The 21,340-nt window shown below is 42.1% G+C and overlaps 2 protein-coding genes across 5 annotated transcripts in view; one reads left to right on the top strand and one right to left on the bottom strand.

Moving 5' to 3' along the window:
- Positions 1-171: 171 nt before the first annotated feature.
- On the top strand, positions 172-11,459 carry PGM3 (phosphoglucomutase 3). 2 transcript variants are annotated; one of them, XM_082049283.1, is made up of 13 exons: positions 172-240; positions 928-1,133; positions 1,758-1,942; positions 2,385-2,452; positions 2,765-2,898; positions 3,055-3,250; positions 5,687-5,844; positions 6,750-6,833; positions 7,620-7,718; positions 8,050-8,166; positions 8,796-8,918; positions 9,696-9,869; positions 10,506-11,459. In XM_082049283.1, the coding sequence occupies exons 2-13, from the start codon at positions 930-932 to the stop codon at positions 10,590-10,592; spliced, it is 1,629 nt and encodes a 542-aa protein (XP_081905409.1). In that variant the 5' UTR covers positions 172-240; positions 928-929; the 3' UTR covers positions 10,593-11,459. The 2 variants fall into 2 exon arrangements, with proteins under 2 accessions (XP_081905409.1, XP_081905408.1); XM_082049282.1 differs by lacking the exon at positions 172-240 and adding an exon at positions 406-424.
- A 189-nt stretch (positions 11,460-11,648) lies between these two features.
- The window catches only part of DOP1A (DOP1 leucine zipper like protein A), a 64,285-nt gene continuing 54,593 nt past the window's right edge, over positions 11,649-21,340 (bottom strand). For 2 of the 3 annotated variants that reach the window (XM_082049279.1, XM_082049281.1), the window contains 6 exons: positions 19,960-20,096; positions 18,568-18,623; positions 17,515-17,679; positions 15,865-15,994; positions 13,857-13,916; positions 11,649-12,068 (listed from right to left, as the gene is read on the bottom strand). In XM_082049279.1, coding sequence (XP_081905405.1) covers positions 11,763-12,068; positions 13,857-13,916; positions 15,865-15,994; positions 17,515-17,679; positions 18,568-18,623; positions 19,960-20,096 — 854 coding nt within the window. In that variant the 3' untranslated portion in view covers positions 11,649-11,762. The remainder of the gene's footprint in view (positions 12,069-13,856; positions 13,917-15,864; positions 15,995-17,514; positions 17,680-18,567; positions 18,624-19,959; positions 20,097-21,340) is intronic. The other variant, XM_082049280.1, reaches the window with a different exon arrangement.

The raw sequence follows: 21,340 nt of genomic DNA on the forward strand, positions 1-21,340 counted from the left end.
GCGCACTGACACCAGCGGGGCTGTGCGGGTTCGCTCCTAAAGACACTTCTGACGTCAACGTCGGATTTTCTCTGGGCGCGACAACGTGGCTCAACCCCGGCCCCGGCTCTGACTGTCGAGTGGGCGTGGCCCTTGCGCCACGTGGCGGCGGTGTGCCCGCCCACCGCGCTGCCATTGGCGGGGAGTGGCTGGGGGCGTGGCCGCGCCGGCTGCGGAAGGGGAGCGCGGCGGCGGGGGCAGGTGAGCGGCGCCGGGTGAGGCGGGTCTGGGGGGATCCTGTCCCTCGCGGGTGGGATAAACATCGGGTCGCGGTGCTGGGTGGGCCCTGAGACTCTCAGCCATGCGGGGAGGTGGATGCTGGAGCCACTTGTGGCGGCGTGCGTCCGGCTGGTCCTTCCCGGCCCAGGGGCTGCCAGCGCCTCAGGTGCCCGGGGAGGGGCTGGGAACCGCAGCTCAGCAGAGCCGCGACCCGGGTAGAACATCCAGGTGACACTACTGAGGGGTTCCCTGTGGCTGGCAGGGCTCGAAGAGGGAGGACAGGCTGCTTTTGAACTCAAAAGTTAATATATGGAGTCGTGGCAGAGGGCACTGGGTGGTTAATGTTACAGTGAGAAGTGGCCAGCCCTTTGCATAACTTTGTTCGGATCCTTGGATCCAGCCATTTGAGAATTGCAGCTCTCCCCACCTAAATCCCGTCATCGTTTGTAATCTGGTGAAATCTGGTCGGGCTCTGTTTATCTAGTGCTGTACTAGGAATGCAGAGTCCCCGTCATGGGTTGTAGTAGTGGTTCCCCTCACAGTCTCACCAATGGATCTGATATGAACAGTTTAGGAGATCTGCGGGCTGCAAAATTAGAGTGCAAAGTCTGAAACTAATTATAATGACTCAACTTCTCTCACTTGTGTCTGTGTTACTTCCTTCTCTAGAAATGGATTATGAAGCCCTCAAGAAATACTCAGCATTGCATCCTAAGCCTCCTGGACTTACTCTTCAGTATGGCACCGCCGGGTTTCGCACCAAGGCCGAACAGCTTGATCACGTCATGTTCCGCATGGGCTTGCTGGCCGTTCTTAGGTCCAAAGCCGTGGCATCTACTATTGGCATCATGGTTACTGCATCTCACAATCCTGAAGTAAGAACAACCTTTACTTTAAAAATAAAGTAGATGTGATCAGGCTTGTGGAATCAAAGATGTTAATGGCACTGAGAGATCAGATCCTGAAGGCACCTGGACCTGCTTAAATCATGTGTTTAGCCTGCTCCCTCTAAATATAATCTCCAGCACCTTTGAAGTTACTTTTCCCTGTACATACGAGCATAATCTTCCCTCATCTGGAGATGCTGTAACGTAGGAAGTTTGTGACTTTGGCAAGCTAGGAGTATCCTTGACAAGTGATGAAGCTTTGAGCAAAATCTGCAAGTTTAAAAAATAAAGAGGTGCAGCAATTACATATCAGGCATTTATACTTCTTTTTATGCAGAATTCCAGGTTATTAGAATCTCCCCTTTCGTCATTTTAATGTCAAATTAATTTCATACCAACGTTGTAAGGGAGAAAAGGTTAGTTACTTAATATACTGGTTATGCTACTTTTGGGGGCTTGTTGAAGCTTTAAATAAAGAGCTAAGCTATTGCATACTCCACAGACATACTCCACATTCAAAGAAACAATGTGATTGAACCATGTGTCAGCTGTCTTCAAAGACATTTTGTTAAGTTTCCCACTTTTAGGCTTACTATCTTTTGTTCTTCTAAGGAAGATAATGGTGTGAAGCTGGTTGATCCCCTTGGAGAAATGCTGCATCCTTCCTGGGAAGAGTATGCCACACAACTAGCAAATGCAGAGGAGCAAGAATTGCAGGAAACAGTTACTGACATCTGCCAAAAAGCAGCAGTGAACCAGCACAAAGATGCTTCTGTTTTTATTGGCAGAGACACCAGGTAATGAAAAGATGCTGTAAAATTATGCTACTGTTATGGAAGTCCCAGCATTTTGTTCACGACTGCTTTTGGATGTTTAGCCCTCTGCAGCCAGATTTTGCCTTTTTTTTTATGCCTAGTCTGCTACCTGTTATTTTATTATTATAGCAATAAAAAAAAGTTTTCCAGTGCTCTTCCTGTCTTCCCTGATAGTTATGAGCACTTCCTAGCACTGTTTCTGATCAGGATGCTTAATTGTGGGGTTTTTTTGTGAGTACCGTGTGGTGGCTTTCCAACTTCTTTATTAGAAGGTGCCTACAGCAGAAAAAGGTATGGCTTTCTTCACACTGAGTTTGTCTACTAGCAGGAAGCTTGTAGAGTCATCTTCCACATGTCCTTCCTTCCCAAGTCCATATGTAAATGTCTTCTGCAACCGTTATCATTTGCATTTGTTGTTTTCCAGGCCAAGCAGTGAGAAACTTTCGCGGTCAGTAATAGATGGTATCTCCGTTCTAGGTGGTCAGTACCACGGTATGTTAAACCTTTGCAATTCTAGTCTGATATCAAGTTTTTGTATAAATGTGACTCTGTTATGTCGCTCTAAGGCAGTAGCCCGGACACCATTTCCATTTTTGCTTGTAAGGATCTAATTTCAGGGTATTCGTGTGGCTTTAATGCAGGGGCAGGGTTTCATCTTTTCATAGCAGAACTTGAAAAATGTAATATGTATTTCCTGCGCTGTATTTGTCTGTTTATTTAGAACAGCAAGTACTGTACCACTCTTAAGGAGGAATTAATTTAGTATTCTACTTCTGAATATTGTGCCTTTTTATTTTATGCTAGATTATGGTCTGGTGACAACACCACAGCTACATTATATGGTCTGCTGCCAAAACACCCAAGGGCAGTATGGGAAAGCAACGCTGGAAGGTTATTATGAAAAACTATCCAAAGCTTTTATGGAACTGATAAAAAAGGTGAATACTGGGTGTTGTCTTCTTCATGGAAATGTACAAAATTAATATCTTCTGTTTGTTAGCATGTTTGTGTCTAAAGTTTCAAATTCAGCATGCCTCTGGGTGTGGTTTCACTAGGGTATGAGTTCACTTTGCCCCTTCTTCCCTTGTGCTAAGTCTCCCAGCTCTGGAGAGAGTCAGAGACACCTGAAGATTGACTGTGCCAACGGAATAGGAGCCCTGAAACTGTCAGAAATGCAGCCCTACTTGCCAAAGGAATTGCTAATTCACCTCTATAATGATGGAACCAAGGAGAAACTCAATTACTTATGTGGTGCAGATTTTGTGAAAGTTCACCAGAAACCACCTAGAGGTACGTAGTCAGTAATTTTATATCCTTTTACCTTCTCTCCAGACCTAAAAGCGCAGGGTCTAGCATTGGCATATCATCTTCAGATAAGCTGACTGCCCTGTTTCTTACTAAGTGATTGCATGAATGGTTCTGCCTGCGCAATGGAGAGAATTGTACGGCTGGGTTTGGCACATCCCTAGTTTATATTAGTCTAAATTTTTTTGAGGAGTACAGTATGTCTCTGACTTGCTGAAATATGTTTGACAGTCTGGTCTGAATGTTAAGCTGGTGGTGTCCAAAGATCAGTCAGGACTGGCTTATTGTTATTTACTTCCATTTATGTTATCAAGAAACATTTACCTTGTGGGCTGGGCTTGCAGGCAGTTTTCCGGGTTCCTGAGGAAGAGCTGGGATAATGAACAACTTGGTGCCAGCAGGCTGACTGATTGACATAAACCAGTGAGGAAATGATTTCAACCAATTTCCTGCACAAAGTGCATACAAGAAAATCCCTGAATTGGGGGGAGCAGGCTAGTTTGGATATTAGATTTTCTGAGGCTAAACTGGGTTCTCCGTTCGACAGCTGCACCTTCACTGCAACTGCCAGCCCAACCTGATCACCAGGGTACAGTGTCGTTTCCCTCTTGTCACACTGCTTGCATGCTGGAGAAATGTAGGAAGAGCAGCAGCAGAGCAGCAGCCCCTGCCAGGGATGGATGCTGCTGTGTCACATCTGGATCCTGGCTCTAACTGGGACTGAGAGGAGACTCCTTGGTCATTTCTCTCTGCTTTGAAAAGAAAATGTGGTTTCCTAATTATTCACCAAAATAAATATTCTGATTTTTCTGAAGTGTTAAGTGGTAACAGCTGCCTGTTTAAAGTCATAGGAAGCCTCAACCTGTTAAGTGTTGCAGTTGCCATTACCTCATGCTTTAGCCAGAGGACCTCAGTGGTGGTGGGATGTATTGTCCTGTGTCACTGCAGGCGTGCAGGAGAAGAAACAGGCAAGTTCTGGGGTGCAGTTTCCTGTGTTCTGAAGGATGAGGTGTCAGCAACATGGGCCAGTTTTCCTGTCTGCTTGTGTGCTGAAGTGTTGTTTTCCAAGAAGGGGTTACAGGCAGCAGCGTGTCCTTTGGAGCTCCCTGCTGAGTTCCTGAGGGACTCTGAGATCAGCTGAGGGAATGGCCAGAATGTTCCTGAGAAATGGACTATGAGGTTAATGTGGCCAGCATCTTAAAGAAAAGCAAGATGTACCTTAATAAAAGAGCAGTTCATTCTTGTGCAGTGTTCCTGTGTGAGGCGGTGACAGCTTTACAGCTACTTCTCTATTGGCGTTAAGCCTGGGAAGTTTTTGAGGCAGGTACTCCCTATGCATTATATACATTGTTGTATAAATTGAATATCAAGCAAACTAAACATGAGATATTTTATAGCAGATCCACTTCTAAGGCTTTTTGTACAGCTCTGAGAAATCTTGGGATGGGTGCTTTGGAGTGGGGCTGGTTTTTTTTCAGTAGTAGGATTGATGTGCCACCTCCTGTTGTAATTGCTGCCACTTCAGTGGTGGCTTTGCTGGCATGTGGCTTTTGCGTTAGGAAAGCAGGTCTCCTCTGTGAAAGGGAGTGAAGGTCTGGAAAGTGGGAATGGGATAAAATTAAACAAGCCTGAAATATTCCCCAATAAAAATATTTTTGATGCAAGGGAAAAATAGTCGATTCCCATGTGTCTTGGAGGGTGAAGTATGTAGAAGTTTTACACCAGGAGCATGCAGTGGACCTGCCACATGCCAGGAAATGCTGGTGACGTGGCTCTGGAGCCCAGCTCTGCCCAGGCATGGTTTGCCTGCACCCCCAGGGGTGCATGGTGTGTCATGGTGCTGCTCAGAGGAGTGGTGCGGACGGCTGGGCAAGCACCCCGTGTCCAACTGAGCTCAGCTGGCTGCCGCTTGCTGCTCCGGGCCCCATCCAGGTGTCCCTCTGCAAAGGCTGACTTGCTTTGCTGCAGTGCAGGGGAAACGCAGTTTGCCTGGGTCTGTGGGTGATGTGTGCGGCTTGGTGGGCTCTGTCGTGGGTGAGAAAAGGGGTGGGTGTTCTGCTGCTGCAACCTTATGCCATTACTGACATTCAGCGCTTATCTCCAGCATTTAGAGAGGTGACTACACACAGTAGTTCTGGGACTGATTTTTATCTACTTCTGGGAGGAAGGTGTAGCATAATAACCTGCATTTTTGATATTTATATTTTTGATCTAGGTATGCACTTTTCAGTTGCCATCCGATACAGCTTCTCTGTTGTGAGTCTCTTTGTAAAAGCAATGTCTGTTTCAGAGCATTAGTGTTGTGTGCGTGTGTGTGTCTGCACAGGACTAATTTCCACACAAGACCCACACTGGGAATAATTTAAACATTTTATATCTTTTTCTATCTCTAAGTTGCATTTGTACCTCTATGTGTACTAGGGCTCGACATGAAGCCCAATGAGAGATGCTGCTCATTTGATGGTGATGCAGACAGAATTGTTTACTACTACAAGGATGAAACTGGCCATTTTCACCTAATTGATGGAGATAAAATAGCAACTTTAATTAGTATCTTCCTTAAAGAACTTCTTGCCAAGGTAACATTAATGTATGAAATGAATGCTGACACTTTAATTTGTACCGTGTAAAATAGTCTAAGGAAGCTGTGTCGGTTTGTACAGTGACCTAAAATGAACCCAATTTGAAAAGAGATCAGTCCTGTACCTCAAAAATGGTGTTTTTACAAGGGTGTGACTTCCAAACTCCAAATAACAATCTGAGCACTGATATATTAGCCTGGAACCTTTTCTTAGTAGGAGAGAGCTTTTCAAATTTCAGTGTATAAAGCATTGATATTCTATTCTCTCACTTTTGTTATCTTTTATTAATTTTTCATTAATTTTGTGTTCAGTCCTTTACTTTATGAAGGCTGGGCATTCCATTTGCATGAGAACGTGGTTGTGGCTGTCAAAGGGGTTTGTATGTCATTGTTCCAAACCCACTGTCTGCTGTGTAGCATCCTCTCCCCACAGAGGATAGACAGAAAAAAGCTTTTATTTTTCAGAAGCCCTCTTAGACTTGGCATCTGTGATACCAAACCTAGACAAGGTATCCTGGTTTTTTTTTCTTGGAGACCAGCTAATTTCTTGCATGGTGGCAGAGAAGCTGGCCAGGGAGGAGAACCTGTGCTTGCCACCAGCCTTTGCTTGCTTTGCACTGGAAGCTTTGTCCCCACTGCTTGTGTATGTGACCTGATGTAACACCGTGTGTTTGGCCAGTGCATTGAGCTTGCAAAAAAAAAATGTGATGTACAAAGACATGATGAGAATTCATTTTGTCTTAAACATGTAGAAATTGTCTGTGAGCTGCTGCCTTCCTCTGATGCCCAGGAATTTTAAGTGTCTGTAAGAGAACATATTTTTAATAATAATTCTGATTATCCTCCCATGTATCCTACTTGTCCGGCAGACAGTAACACACTTTTGCTTCTTGGTTTGCTCAGGTGGGACAGACCTTAAAGATGGCGGTGGTACAAACAGCGTATGCCAATGGGAGTTCCACACGCTACCTTGAGGAAACACTGAAGGTATTCTCCATTTTTTCCTGGTAGTTCTCTGAAAATGTTGTTTACTGCAAATTTGTTTACTTTAAAAATAAATACTACTGTAATATGATTGCTGGGAAAAGTTAAACTAGGCTAAAATAAATGACTGTTTCAAACCCACAAGTAGCAACTCAATTCTTGGTGGTAAAAGAGACGCAAGACGATAGCAAAGCTGAAAAAAATTCTGGTCAGCTTTTGCTAGTTAAAAAAAAATAAAGTTTGGCAAAAGTGAAACAAAAATCACTTGTCACTTCTGGAACAAGTTGAGGATTTTATGGCTTTGCAATGGCATCAGTAAAGGCTCCTTGATACTTTGACACGGGTTGTTTCAGTTTCTACGACAGGCTATATGTTGTTCCCTACAGAAATTGAGCTGAGGTATGATTTCAGTTAGGGTAGAAGTCTGGTATGTATGTTCCCTGAAACTATAAAATGAATTGAGGTTTTTCTTGGTTAGGGGTTTTCTGTTTCTTGATTTTGGTTTGTTTTTTGGTGGGGGTTGGTTTTTTTTTGTTGTTTTTTGTTTGTTTGTTCTTGTTGTTTGTTTGTTGGGTTTTTTTAAATTAAAAAAATCCAGCCTTTATTTCCACTTAAATAAATGAAATCCTTTTAATGAGCCTGTAGAAATAGTGGATAATTTTAGCTCGGGGAGTCAGTAGCTGTGAAACACAGTTTAGTCTGTAACAGTCTCTACCCCATGTTGGGGCTTAGTTCCCCCCAGGAGAGCATGTAGCCCTGTTTTCATCTCTGCGTATCCTTGGGCTGCAGGTACCTGTGCACTGTGTCAAAACAGGAGTGAAGCACTTGCATCATAAGGCCCAGGAGTTTGATGTTGGTGTTTATTTTGAGGCAAATGGACATGGTACAGTAAGTATGAGCAAGTAATGCATGAGATCAGGCAATATGTACAAAATTTTAGTTGAATTAGCTGGAAAAGGAGGTGTTTTCACTCTCTGCTTACATTTATAATCAGGACTTTTCTCTCTTTGGTTGAGAACAGACTTCTTTCCCCTTTTTGTCTTTATCATAGCATTGCCACCATCTCCTCTGTGGTTTACGTGGGGATGGGAATTTGTGGTAGCAACCATTAATTATGGTTATATGGGCTTAAATGGTAACAGTTTTTTTCCTCATTGCTGCACATATCCTAATTTGCAATGTGGGCTGATCTTTACAAGCTCTCTTTGTTTTATTCTAGGTATTATTTAGTAAAGACGCTGAAACTAAAATAAGACAACTGGCAAACGAGGAGAAAGATAATGAAAAAAGAGAAGCAGCAAAGGTGCTAGAAAACATGATCAACCTGATTAATCAGGTAAAAACTGAGAGAACCAAATCACTATATAACAGTATTGGGGCTAATGCTGCTGGTGAATTCCTGTCAGGCCACTGGGGCAGGAGGTGGGGTGCCATGAGAGAGGGGCCAAGAAGCAAAGTGCAGGACCAGTCCTTTTGAGCAAAGTGTGATACTTTCTCATGAGATGCTTTCATCTGGAGCAGTCTCCCAGCTTTGGCATCCAAAGAGGGAGTGGGACAGCATGGGAACCTTGTGATAGGATGCAACTTGTTAATGATTCAACATGCAGTATGGGAGGAGGGGGATGTTCCAGTGCCCATGTCCACACACTCTTGGGACTCCTTATCTTGGCACAGATGTTACACAGCTGGGGAGAGCCTTTATGCATCCTGACCCCAGAACAGTGCTCCTTAGGAGAGGTGAGGCCAGGCACTTGCCCTTGGCAGAGCTATACATGTGTGCTGCTGTTTGTACCACAGGGGCAGTGGGGAAAGGAAAGAAAAACAAAACACCCCCCCAGCCAAACAAAAGCCTCGTCTACCCAGGCTGAGGCAGCAGCCTGGCTGCATTTTCATTCTCTTCAGCTGAAGGTTCCTTTGTTTTTTCCCTGTTGACTGCTCCAGTATTTCTTCCCGTCCTCTTAACAGACAGTTGGTGATGCTGTCTCAGACATGTTGGTCATTGAGGCAATCCTGGCTCTGAAAGGCCTGACAGTGCAACAGTGGGACGCCATCTACACTGACCTTCCCAACCGGCTGCTCAAGGTTCAGGTGAGTTACACCTGGCTGGCTCAGGTTACTGCAGCCTCTTGGGACCCTTCTGGGAGCAGCTCTTGCCTGCATACATCTAGATAAGCTTTGTTTTAAAGCTAAACCAGCCCATTAAAGGGCAACAAGCCACGAAACCATCCACATGAGGGAGCAGAAATTCACTTGGACTAAAATAAAAATATACCTTATACAAATGGTGAAATAATAGCCAACTGTATTAAATAGAAAAACCTGAACAAAACTATTCAAATTCTAACTTAAAAATAGAAAAAATCCTATTTTGAAAGTTAAGAAAGAAATTCTAAGGCACCTGCCTGCTGGGCAGCTGGATTTTTCTTGCTGTGCCACTTTGTGTAACTTGAATATTCAAGCTCTTACTTCATCTTCTCTAGTACTCAAAGAGCTCAAGAACAGGCTCCTGCATGGTTACACTTTATCAGGCGCCATAAGGGAGCTCTGGGTTCTAAATGAACCAGAGGAGAGTTTTCTTCTGATCTACTGGAAGAAGCTGCAGTGAGGAGCCAAGGAGGCACATTCAGAACTGACCCTTTTTCCAAAGAAGGCAGCTGAGTCCTGTCAAGACTGAGTTAATACCTGCTGAGTTGTTGAGCTGGGATCCCAGTGTTAGAATTAAGCAGGGAACTCCCAAACTGAGCTCTTCTGCAGGCAGTGCAACACATCAAATCCAGAAGTTCTGTCTTAACTGTGACCTTTTTCATTCCACTCTCATTGTACAGCTCCAGCACACAAATAAACTGTCTGGTTTTGATGCTGCAGGTTGCAGACAGGCGAGTTATTGACACAACAGATGCAGAGAGGCGGGCAGTTACACCTCCAGGACTACAGGAGAAAATCGATGCGCTTGTAAAGAAGTACAAATTGTCACGGGCGTTTGTCCGCCCATCAGGAACAGAAGATGTAGTTAGAATATACGCTGAAGCAGATACACAGGTCAGAGCTTAAACAACTTGTATATAAAGTGGATTTATTTATGTTAAAGTCTCCTGCTTAGCATTGGGTGATGGAGGGAGAAGTATGTTTACATACTCATCATTTAATCGCATTTAGCAGGTGATTGCAAGTAAATTTTAATCGCATTTAGCAGGTGATTGCAAGTAAATGCAAAATGTCTCTGGCTGTTATTTACAAAAGAGATGTTTAATGGTCTCAGTGTTTAAAAGTTAACTATTTATGAAGGCAGATTTGACACTAGATGAGACTTGGACAAGAAATCCTTCTGAGAATTCAGGATTAAGAAGAAACTTACTGCATTATTTCATAATAGGCAAAATTAAAAAAAAAAACAACAAACACACAAACAACAACAACAAAACAACCAACAAAACCAAAAAAATCAAACTTTGGTTAAGAATTAGTCCACATGTGAACTTAAAAGTTGACAGCAAAAGCAATGCTCCTGCCTGCTTCTTCCTGCCAGCATGACCACAGTGGCAGAAGACGCCCGAGGATGGCAGAGCAATAGGGGGCACCAAGCATTTGCAGGATAATGCTTGCCTTAACATCACATCCTTGCTCTAACCTTCTCACACTGACACCAATGTAACCAACTTTTTAACTACTCCACAGGAGAACACGGACGCCCTTGCCCATGAAGTCAGCCTGGCTGTTTACCACCTCGCAGGTGGAAGAGGAGAACCACCCCAGCCTCTATAACAAGTGACACAACTGCAGTTAAAGTTTGTAACTTGACTTATTTTTTTTTAATATTACTTTCTTACCATTTGCCCAAACCTTCCTGAGAGTAGCAAAGATTAATCAGAACTGAGCAGAATATTATTCTGCTTATTTTTTACCTCTATTAGCAACTTACCTCTTAATGAGATACTCTTGCTGCTGAATGTTTCCCCTGCAAGTATGTGTAACTTCTGAAGCTGAAGTGACTTAGAGGCACCTCACTTCTTGACAGGCAGTGGCCTGGCCATGCCCAGAAGGAATCATGCTCCCACCCAGCTTATTTCGTAGGTTATTGTCACCTTGTGCCTGAAGTCCTGCTCCCACATCCCCAGCACACTTGGGGCAGCTGCATTTGGCTGCAGCACAGCGCGCTGCTGCAGAAACATCACCCCACCTCCCACAGCAACCGCAGCGTCCCTGGGCAAACAGTGTCAGGCAGAGCCTAGTGCTGGTCTTGAGATTCAGTTCACCTCAGTTCAAGAGGGAAACAACATGATGAAAGAGCATTTTGCAAATAATAACATATCATTGCAATAATATCTTCATTGGATACTTTTACAAAATTAAGATATTGTGCTAATACTATATATAATCACTTTTAAGATGGGAGGACAGTGCCAAGTTTGTTTTCTGTGGCCCTTACTCCTCAGCAGTGTGAAGAGGTGGGGCAAGGGGATGTAATGTTTTAGACACACAAGTATTCCCCTCTGCATAGATGAGTTCAGGGTACCTACCTCTGACAAATGTGTTCTTCACGGCAGTCCGGTATTAACTCCTGAAATGATGGCATTTTCCAGATTGCTAAATAAGCACAAGTTCCAATTGATTAAAAAAAAGACAAATAAACTGGAAACAAATTGAAAAAATGTGCAACTTGTATTTTTTTTAGGATTTTTTTAAAGACAGAACTCAAGACAACAAAACATGTACTGTAAATAGTAGGCACCATAATCAATATGAGCCACCAATACTTAAACGTGATTCAGGCCACATCCAGAACTTCTCTCTTATTTACAAATATTTAACTTAAATACAACATTAAGTATTTCATTACATACAAAGTAAGAAAAGAATACTATACAACTGGGAAAGATACAGATTTCATTTAAATAGTTACATTACATATAAGGTGAATAGTACCAGTTTGGTTTATGTTTTTATGACACCTTCAAGAAAATCCTTCTCAACCATTTCTTCTATCTTTTGTCGTGCTTTGCTGGAGAAGGTCTTGAGGTTCTCCATTTTTATGTCCTTACTCGGAAAGCAATTGGGGTAAAGGACAGGGCTCCCTGAGTGTCCAACACATCTGCTTGTGACTTTGCTGTTAAAAACTTGGCTGAGCACATTGAAGAAAGGCAAGAGCTGCTCAATGCTGCGAACAGTGTAGATGGTTAAAAGCAAGTGACCTGGTTCCCAACTGAGTGTTTTCCCTGAGCTGTCTTCCTCCGGGTTTTTCTGTAAAGAGAGATAAATGGGAAATAGTACAAGATAAAACAGAAAAAGCAAAGGTAAAAGTAAAACTAATGCCTAATGAAGTATTTTTCCCATATTCCAAAAATATTTGGCCGATCAACAACATACGCATCTGCTGGCATGCAGCTTTCAAAGGAGATTTCCTGTTTCTATCTTCTCCGTACTTCGCAGCATCAGTGGTTGGGAGTGAACAGGCTGGCACTGCAAGCAAAGCTGTGCTGTTCTAAGTATCAGCAGTAACACATGTGGAGGCTCTGAGCGGGCACTGGAAGTTCTCACAAAGGAAAATGGTTCAGGTACTCATGTTCTCAGAAGAACTTGGTTAAGCAGGTTTCATTTAGTGGAGGGAGTTTCACAGGAGAGAATTTCAGGAACCCCACCAGTGAAGGCAGCAGTCACACACCAGGTGCACAGGCAGTGTCAGTCCCCCTGTTTAGGGTTGCCTTAAATATCTGCATGCTAAAATACTTGAGCACTAACACCCAGCTGCTTATAAGGTACCCTTCACTATTTTTTTTTTTGAGTCAAAAAACATATTAAAATCTAGATAACACCACCACAAACACTTTGTTTGGACTGTTACTGACAGTAACAGGGAGACCTTCTCGAGTGAACCAGAGTTCCAGCAATGCTGGTTTTTATTCTGCGAGGAAGAGGAAGGGAGCACAAAGGCCACATCAAGGAGAGCCACCTCCTGATCCACCTCTGCCCAGGCAGGGGTGCGAGAGCCCCAGGGGCTGCCCAGCTCCAGAGGAGCCGGTTTGGTGATGGAGGGAGAGTGAAGGGAAGGGGCAGCAGCGGGAGCAGAGCAGAGGTGAGGGTTGCTCACTGCACAGCCTTTGAGCAAACTGATTTTCTTAAAGAGATGAAACTTCTGCAAATAATAGTTTTTGCCCTTTAAATGAAGCAACTGGAGCCTACATGACATCCGTTTCACAAAAAGCAATAAGGTTAAAATACTAAACACATTCATGAATTTTAATCTGGTGGTTTGGCTCCCGGTCACAGAAGAGTGCTGTTCTAGCTCTACTCTTTATTCTCTACAAAGTCTCAAGAAAAGAAACACTCATAATGAAATAGAACAAAGAGAAGACTATTCCAACACAGGAAGAGATGTTGCTGCCTCCTACTTCTAATGAAGTTACCAGTTTTTAAAGTTTCTCCTTTAAAAATTTCACACTGGATTCACAGAGGACAGGCTTTTCTGTACTGGTTCCCTACGGTGCTTAGTATTAGTGGTGAGCACAGACTAACTGCAGTGCACAGCCAGGGTCAGTGTTACACAGCTGACAATCAAATGGGCTGCACGTGCAAGTTCTAATTTTCTCTCTGACAAATGGAATACAATCTGTCCAAGCCATTTCCTCATGGCAGTTACCTTGGCAAACACCACTAACTCCTCCAACGCTAAAAACAACATTTAATTTGACAGAGACTGGATGAGGGATTGTGTGTTTCACGCTTGCTGTTTGGTAAAAATGATTTTACAACTTAATTTTATAATAATTTGCAATAATGATCCTTCTTAGAAGTAACACTACCTTTTTGTAATCTATTTTATATAGGAAAACAACTTTAAAATAATTCTTTTAGTTATCTACAAAAATAAGGGCCCTCATGATTCTTTCACTTCAAAAGATCTCTCAAGTGTGTCCTCTTACAAGACTGATCTCTCAGTTCCTACAGGAAGCTAAATACTGCCCAGGGCACTGAGGTGATGGTATTATGTTGAGCTTGTTTCACAACTCAAGCATCAAAGGCCACCCTCACCTGATGCTTGGCCATCTCCAATCCCTCCAAAACCACCGTCTTAAAGTCCTCCTGCTTGTCCTGTGGAAGGAAAGAGGAGAACTTTCAGACTGCATTTCATATATCAAAATAACACTTTGCCATGAAGGCTGTGCAGTTGTTTGGTCGGGTGCTGTGCTTTGGCCAGAAAATGACCCACCCCAAAGAGTTCCTGGTCTAGAAACTGCAGACTCTGGGGCTGGTGTGGCTAAGACACTCTTAGACAACAACAGCGCTGCCACTTTGGTCTTCCATTTATTGCCAGTAGTGCTGAAGGAGGTTTTTAACACATTTCCTTCAGAGAACACAGCTTGAGCAACACAATACTACACAAATCTGAGAATCAGTCAGAGTGCCCTGAAGGAAAACTAAAATCCACTGGAACACATTGCTCAGAAACAGTTAATTTCTAAGAAAAATTCACAGCTATATGCAACAGTATTCTCCTTTGCACAAAGAAGAAATGGCCTGGAAGTCAATATTTGTTACCTCATGTTCCTCTCATCATTGTACCCTTAGCTATGTTTCACAGTGTGCAACTGCTGCCGTGACCAGCGGGTTCCAGAAATTCCATGAATTTTTCTATCTTCTTGAAGCATACTGTGGAAGTCCTGACTTCAGGCATTTATCTCAACATACAGTACTTACCAGCATGTATATTTTACACATCATATGTAATTTATAATTCACGCAATGAGATTATTTGGAGTGTGAAAACTTTCTAACAGGTACAGCACACTACATTGAACACCAGGGTTAGAAGCTACACCTGATTAGCAGTCAGTTCAAACTGATTATTCTTTTATACATGCGAGAAGAAAATTTTAGTCTCATCTTCATGGTTCAAAAAGCAATAAAATGAAGAATGCAGATGTGCTTCAGATATTTGTTTTATCCCCTGTAGCTGCAAGCCTTGCATGAATAGTTCCGATCTGCCTGGAACTAAGTTATCCCTGAAGTTTACGTAGCCCCTTGTGTATCAGCAGTCATTTCTTTATTCAATGAAAACATTCATTAGAGATTGTAAATGCAGCAGCTACAACAAGCTGCCAGTGTTACAGCCCTGGCAACGCCATCTATTTGGAGGAAAACCCAAGAATGAAATTGCAAAGCTTTTTCCCATATGGCTCCCAGCTTTCTCCCTGTTTTCCCTGGCCCTCCCAGCAAGGCTTCCCAGTGAAGTGCCTGCCAAGGGCTCTCTCCTCACAGTAGAAGCAGCAAAGTATCCAACAGCTATTTTCTTATTTGTGGCAGCAGAAGGGAACTCCCTGGGACAGGGCCTGTCCAGCTGCCAGCAGCTTCAGGGGCAGACCAGGCCTCCACCCCACCCAAACCAGGGTTTTCATTTACCTCACACACCAACGCCATGACAGCCCTAATTCTGCTCCCACTGTGCAGCCAGATTCCCACTGAACTGTTTCTACTGCTCTCTGCCATCTTCCATTCATTGTCACCGATTTGGGGAAGAAATCCAGCCCTCCCTGGCTCAGCACAGTCTCAGAACTCTTGGTTCTGTTGTTTTTAGAATGCAACAGTTTTCTAAACATTTAAATGTGATTATTCATAAAAAATGCTTTTCTACTTTAAAAAGTAGCTAGTTATACTACTATACACATATATGACTATTTGAAAGTGATTTTATGTTAAAATATATTAGACATTGAAGCATATTTTTACTTTTTAATCAAATAATACTTTTAATTGGAAACTCCAAAGTCACTGACCATCATGGTTTTTTTGACCATTGCAAGTTTGTTTTCTTGTTTGTTTGTCAAGCCTTTTTTTTTTTCCTTTTGTTTTACATCCCTGCGTGTGGTTTTTGCCTGAATCTGACTTGAGACTACTCCAGTAGGAATCTACCACACCAGATAACCTCCTTTCCATTCCTCATTGTTAAAAAAAATACATAATATCCAAAATGAAACAGTGCTGTGAGTTACTGTATATCAAAGTTTTCAATGAAAAGCAAAACTGAAAGAAAGCAACGTACCTTTGCTTTTTTTCGCAGCAGTTTTGCTAGACGCACCACATACGGTTTGAATTCCCTCTGATGTGTACCCTGTCTTCGTACTTCCAAGCCTGAATCATCTGAAGCTTCCGGAATAAAGGCCCAACGATACCTGTCAAGAGATAACACAAGCAAACATTATCCCTACTGAACATTCAGGCTTTTCTGCTAGATCTAAAAATATAAGTGGGTGAAGAAACCTCATTAAATATCAAAGACAAAAGGCAAGGGGAAAACAACCCCCATAAAAAACATCAGTCTTTGACAAGAAAAAATAGTGAAGGCACATTCTGAAAAGTGAGAGGTAACATGGCTGAGAATGTAGCGTATTTTTTCCTTTAGAGTTTCTTAAAGGATGCGAAGAGCAATGTAAGGCAGAGAAGCTAAAACCAGAAGTGTTCACATCTGCCTTGCGTGCAAGAAAACTGAAAGCAATTTTGAATTAAAAATATGTAAGTTACTTAAAACACTTTGCTGCACATTTGCAATGCTTCCTCTAACACATGAAATGTTCTCCATATACCATGTTGATAGCAGAAATTCATTATTCTACCACACAACCAAGTGGACCATCCCCACACACACACTGCACTGCAAGGACCAGGTACTTGCATTATAAACTATAAAGGAAATAAAACTTTCTGTCCTTAAAACTTCAATCCAAGACTCCATGAGAATGCTATAAAAGACAGAGCGATTCAGCGTGACTATCATCTTCCCAGAAATGAACAGTAATGACCTACATAGAACCAGGCTGGCTAATAACGGGGATTAGAACAGCTTGGAGAACTGACTGAGAATGATTAATCAAATCCCCAGAAAACAGAAGAAATAACCCTCAAGATTAGCTTTAGATTTAGGAATACTATAAGCCACAAACCGACAAAGCGTGCACAGGTCTTACCACCCTTTAGTGTCTTTAAAGACCAGGTTAATTAGAGGTGACCAAACATCTCCAGAGCAGTGCCAGGGCATCAGCTCTCACACAGTCACTGCTGTGCAGTGTAAAGGAAGAGACTAGATACTTTCTTTTGTCCTTGGTGGCTTCTCATTTCTAGGGTCTTCAGCAAACACCAGTTGTTTTGCATTCATTGTTTTTTTCAACAGGGCAAGACTGCAGAGGCACTGCAGAACCAGTTTGCACACATGGATACTACTGACCAAGAAAAACCTATGGGGTCCCCTGCACTGACAGATTTGTTGCAACATCTTCCAGACAAATCACGCAGGAGTAATTTAACTGAGTCATGCTGAGATGACATGGTTGCCTCATCTCAAGCATTAGTCACTGAGACATGTGGGTGGATTTTGAGTTCTTAGACATTACTGCAACTAAATACTTTAAAAATAAAACATTTGAATAAATCACTACTACTAATTAGCTCACAAGTGTGGAGAATCTCTTGCCACAGGCTAAATCAAAGCAGCTTAAACTCATTTGGTATGTAGCATCATTCACTCTGGGGGCCGCTCTGACACTGGAAGGGAATGAACTGTGGGCTGCTCTGGGTAAAGGCCAGAAATGAAAGGAAATAGGAAAACAAAGATTTTTATACACTAGAATTTTACAAAGAAGCATGGACAATCATAAAAAAAAAAAAAAACACTTAAATGACAGTGTCTTCTACTCACATCTGAAACTGCGGGAGGTTTTCGGATGGTAATGCAAGGGCCAAGTCCAGAAACTTGCAAGCAGACAAGTACAGGTTCAGCCATCTCTGGCTGTTGTAGGATGTGGAGAAACCATTGCCACCTGTGTATGTCGTCTCCAGACCAGCAACAGATGGGCCAGAAGTTCTAAAATAAATTACAGCAGGCAGGTGAGTCCTAACAGCCTTTTGCCACTATGGGAACATCACCTTTCTTACCTGTCTTTACAAACACACAGCTCATTATTTACCAACTTAAGGCTGAATCCACAAATCAAACCAGAACACAGCAAGTCTGTGCTATGGGTGCAGGTTTATGTTTATGTATATATATAATAAAATGTTAATATATCTCATATCTCATACCCATCAGATGTCCAAATTAAGAGAAAGTTTAAAATTGCCGCTCATGATGATATTACTTTATTTTAGGGAAAAGTTCTTCAAAAGAACAAAGAGAATCTAGAAAAAAAAATGAAGAACAAGTCTTGGGCAAGTAAGTCCTCCTGTTCTCTTGAGATACCTGCCTCTATTGCTAGCATTCACTGAAATTGCATCATACTGTGCAGAAGAATGCAGACGGCATGGAAATGGATAAGAAAACAAGAAAAATTATCTACCTCATTTTTGCCTTTTTAACACTAGAAGAAAGCACATTTTTGTTTAGACAAAAAAAATGCAGTCTTATTCTAAATAAGTGAATGATACAGAAAAGCTATAAAGTCATGCCATGCATATTTTAATTGCAGAAGCAGTGTCATTTTAGCCAGGAAGACACTATAAGAACCAACACACTTTTATTGCATAATTCTCCTTAGTGGTTTATGAGCAATCTGACAGTGGGATTTTGTTTTGGTTTGTCCTGAACAGTATGTCCCTGGTACTGCAGTGAGACGGAACAACCCTTTACTTGTCCTTCTCATTTGAGCTTGACAATTCTTTCTAAGACAAATTATTCTAAAGAATGACTTGACTGCCCATAAGCATGCCAGGAGACTACTATCCAGTTAAACAAATGGGAAGTTTGTAAATTTACCTGGAGATGTCTTCATCAGCAGTGAGTTCCTGTTCCATCAGTAAAAACACTTGTACCTGAGGATTAAATGCTACACGTTAGTATCATTTTTTAATGGACTGTGACTCAGGAAAACACTGTGGGGAGGCCTAAGTAATAAGCCCTAGAGAAACTGTTTGGAGCTTTATTTCCATTCCTGGGTGATGATATAACTCCTTGAAATATGAGTGGACGCTGGCACTCTAAAGCTCTTTTATCCCTTATATATAGCCTGAGTAGTACAAGGTCCATAAGAAACTGCCTCTTTTATGGGCAGGAAAGCTCTCAGAGGCAAATCCCCTCCAATACTTAGAGAGAGAGTAAGGCCAAATGGAAAAGATAATAAAGAATCATGTAATGGAGCAGTCAAAATCAGATGTGAATTCCCAGAAGTAACACAGTCCTGTCCACTGAAAGAAGTTCCAAGACTGTGGTGCAAAAGCCAGGGGACAGCACAGGAATCAGAGGGCCACACTAAGTAGAATCGGTTTCCTAATACTTACACTATTGACAGACTCAAATGTATCTATTGCTAAAACAATGCACTTGTTCTTCAAAATACCTCATATAGCTTTTTTCCTTCTATTGCTTAGATCTGTGTTTAAGTGCTAGGTTAGACTTCTACAGATACAAAACCACCCCAGTGATTCTGACTTGCTGTCTGTGTCAGCCAGTCCCCTGGGAACTCCTTGGCTAACACAAGCTAAACGGAACACAGGACACACCAACCACTCTCCTCCATTCCCACTGCCAAAGCTGAAACACAAAAGGGTGTGTAAAACAGCCAACAATGGATTCTCCACAGGTAGCAACTCTGAAAACTGATGTTTATCCTGTCTTGTTATGCAGAGTAAAAAACGAGAAAGAAGAAAGCTGAGTCAAGCCTTGTATAAATCCAGTTACAAAATTTCAGCCACAATGTGGCCTGAATGACCATCAATTGCCAATATAGCATGGATTCTGACTCCTACTTTATGTGGCTTCTCACCCTCATTGCTGGAGGAAGCAGGCTGAATGACCAGGGAAGTAGAAACAGGGAACACTGAGCAGGGCAGGAGTGGGAATGGTGGAGAAGGTACACATATGTAGGCAGAAACTGAAGTAGAAGTCAGTAGGGAACAATGAGGGTAAATAAAAATTTAATTCAGGAGACATCTGAACAGCTTAAATAGCATAAGCCAACAGGTATTCTACCTGGTTGCAAAAAATAGATATCAGGACTACAAAAGTAAGTTAGCTTTCAATTTGTGTCCACTGTACTTTTTTACATGCACAATATCTAGAAGAGATTTTCTTAAACATGTTGAGGAGGAATGAGGTTGTGTCTCAAATTTGCACCATCCTTCCAAATCACGAACGCTAACTGCAACTCACCAGTTCAGTGATCATGGTCGGCCAAAGTGAGGTAAGGTGCTGTGGAGACATTCTTAAAAGCAATACTCTGAAAAACAGGAACACTTGGGAATGAAGGGTGGGCACCTGTGGCAAACGGAGACTTTCTACCAGCCTTTCTGAAACAAAAAGCCAAGAAGGTTTCCTCAGTTCAGAATAATTCCAACTAACATTTTCTCCTTTCCCGATTTACTCTCAATTTTCATTTTTTTAAGTATCTGCCATATTACTGTTTCAGTACCTTGCTACAGTTTTATTCTGTCAACATAAAAAGTAACCACTTTCACCAAGCAGTGAACAAAAGCAAGAAACCTCAAAACAGTGCAGTTGCATATTTTGAGTAAAGTTCTCCACACAAATGCATCTGGGAATTTTGCTCACCCTATGCAGAGTTTCACCCATTACAAAAAGAGGAGTTAACAGATTTCAAACAATACAACAGCCTGAACAGCTAGGATATATCATTGTTATTAAACGGCTGCTTCTTCACAGGACACGGGATATTACACAAGGATGATATATTCTTATTTAACAATAACCACCTCCATGCATTCAACATATAAAGAGGCAGATCCATAAAGAATGTTTTTCAGTCGAACCAACACACACATTTCACAGTTCAGACCAGTAAAACCACCTGTACATAGTAAACACAAATACTGACTTGACTGGGAAAAACAAACGAACAAAAACATGCTCCCCCAAATCCCCACAAAACACAAAAAAAAGCCCACAAACACCAAAACACAAAGCTCCAAAGAATAAATCCTGGAACAATCAAAACAAGAATGATGATGAAATTGACTTTCCATACAGAGGAAGAGACAAAAGTGTCCACCTTGGCAGCACTAAAAGATAATATATCTAGAAGCTGCTGCTGTAACTATTTGCATCATCTTAGAAAAAAAACCTAATCAGCTCCCATTCCAAATCACTTAAGGTAAAAGGTCACTGGAAGAGATATTTTTCAGTGGACAGATAGATTTTTCAGTAGGACAGATAAAAAGCACAGCAGAACAAACAGCTGAAGAAGTCAAGAATTCAAAACTTCAAGATCAGCCTTCCTATTTGTTCCTGGACAACAGGTTTTTACATCTCAGATGTTCATGTCAAAATGCAGGTACCAAACGACCAAACGACATTGATCGAGGTATAAAATGACAGATCAGTAAAATAATCTGGATAGAAGTTAACTGGTAATCACACAGTCTGTGCACTTTGTTATCATTTAAAATGTTCTAACCAAAATCTGCAGAAACTTTGCATCCTGTCATGGAAACAGTACCACACACTGATTTCCAGGGGAGAAATCTACCTGCAGTTACCCTGTCATACAAATATTCCTCAGTTTACATCAGAGTCC

The sequence above is a fragment of the Streptopelia decaocto genome, assembly GCF_964273445.1.
Source record: "Streptopelia decaocto genome assembly, chromosome: 3".
Classification (NCBI taxonomy): Eukaryota; Metazoa; Chordata; class Aves; order Columbiformes; family Columbidae; genus Streptopelia; species Streptopelia decaocto.

What these genes read in the sequence shown, in the direction of transcription:
- PGM3 (XM_082049283.1), top strand. Translation starts at nt 930, where the DNA reads ATGGATTATGAAGCCCTCAAGAAATACTCAGCATTGCATCCTAAGCCT. An exon ending in TTTATTGGCAGAGACACCAG is followed by an intron (nt 1,943 to 2,384) that starts GTAATGAAAAGA and finishes GTTGTTTTCCAG; the next exon opens with GCCAAGCAGTGAGAAACTTT. An exon ending in TTATGGAACTGATAAAAAAG is followed by an intron (nt 2,899 to 3,054) that starts GTGAATACTGGG and finishes CCTTGTGCTAAG; the next exon opens with TCTCCCAGCTCTGGAGAGAG.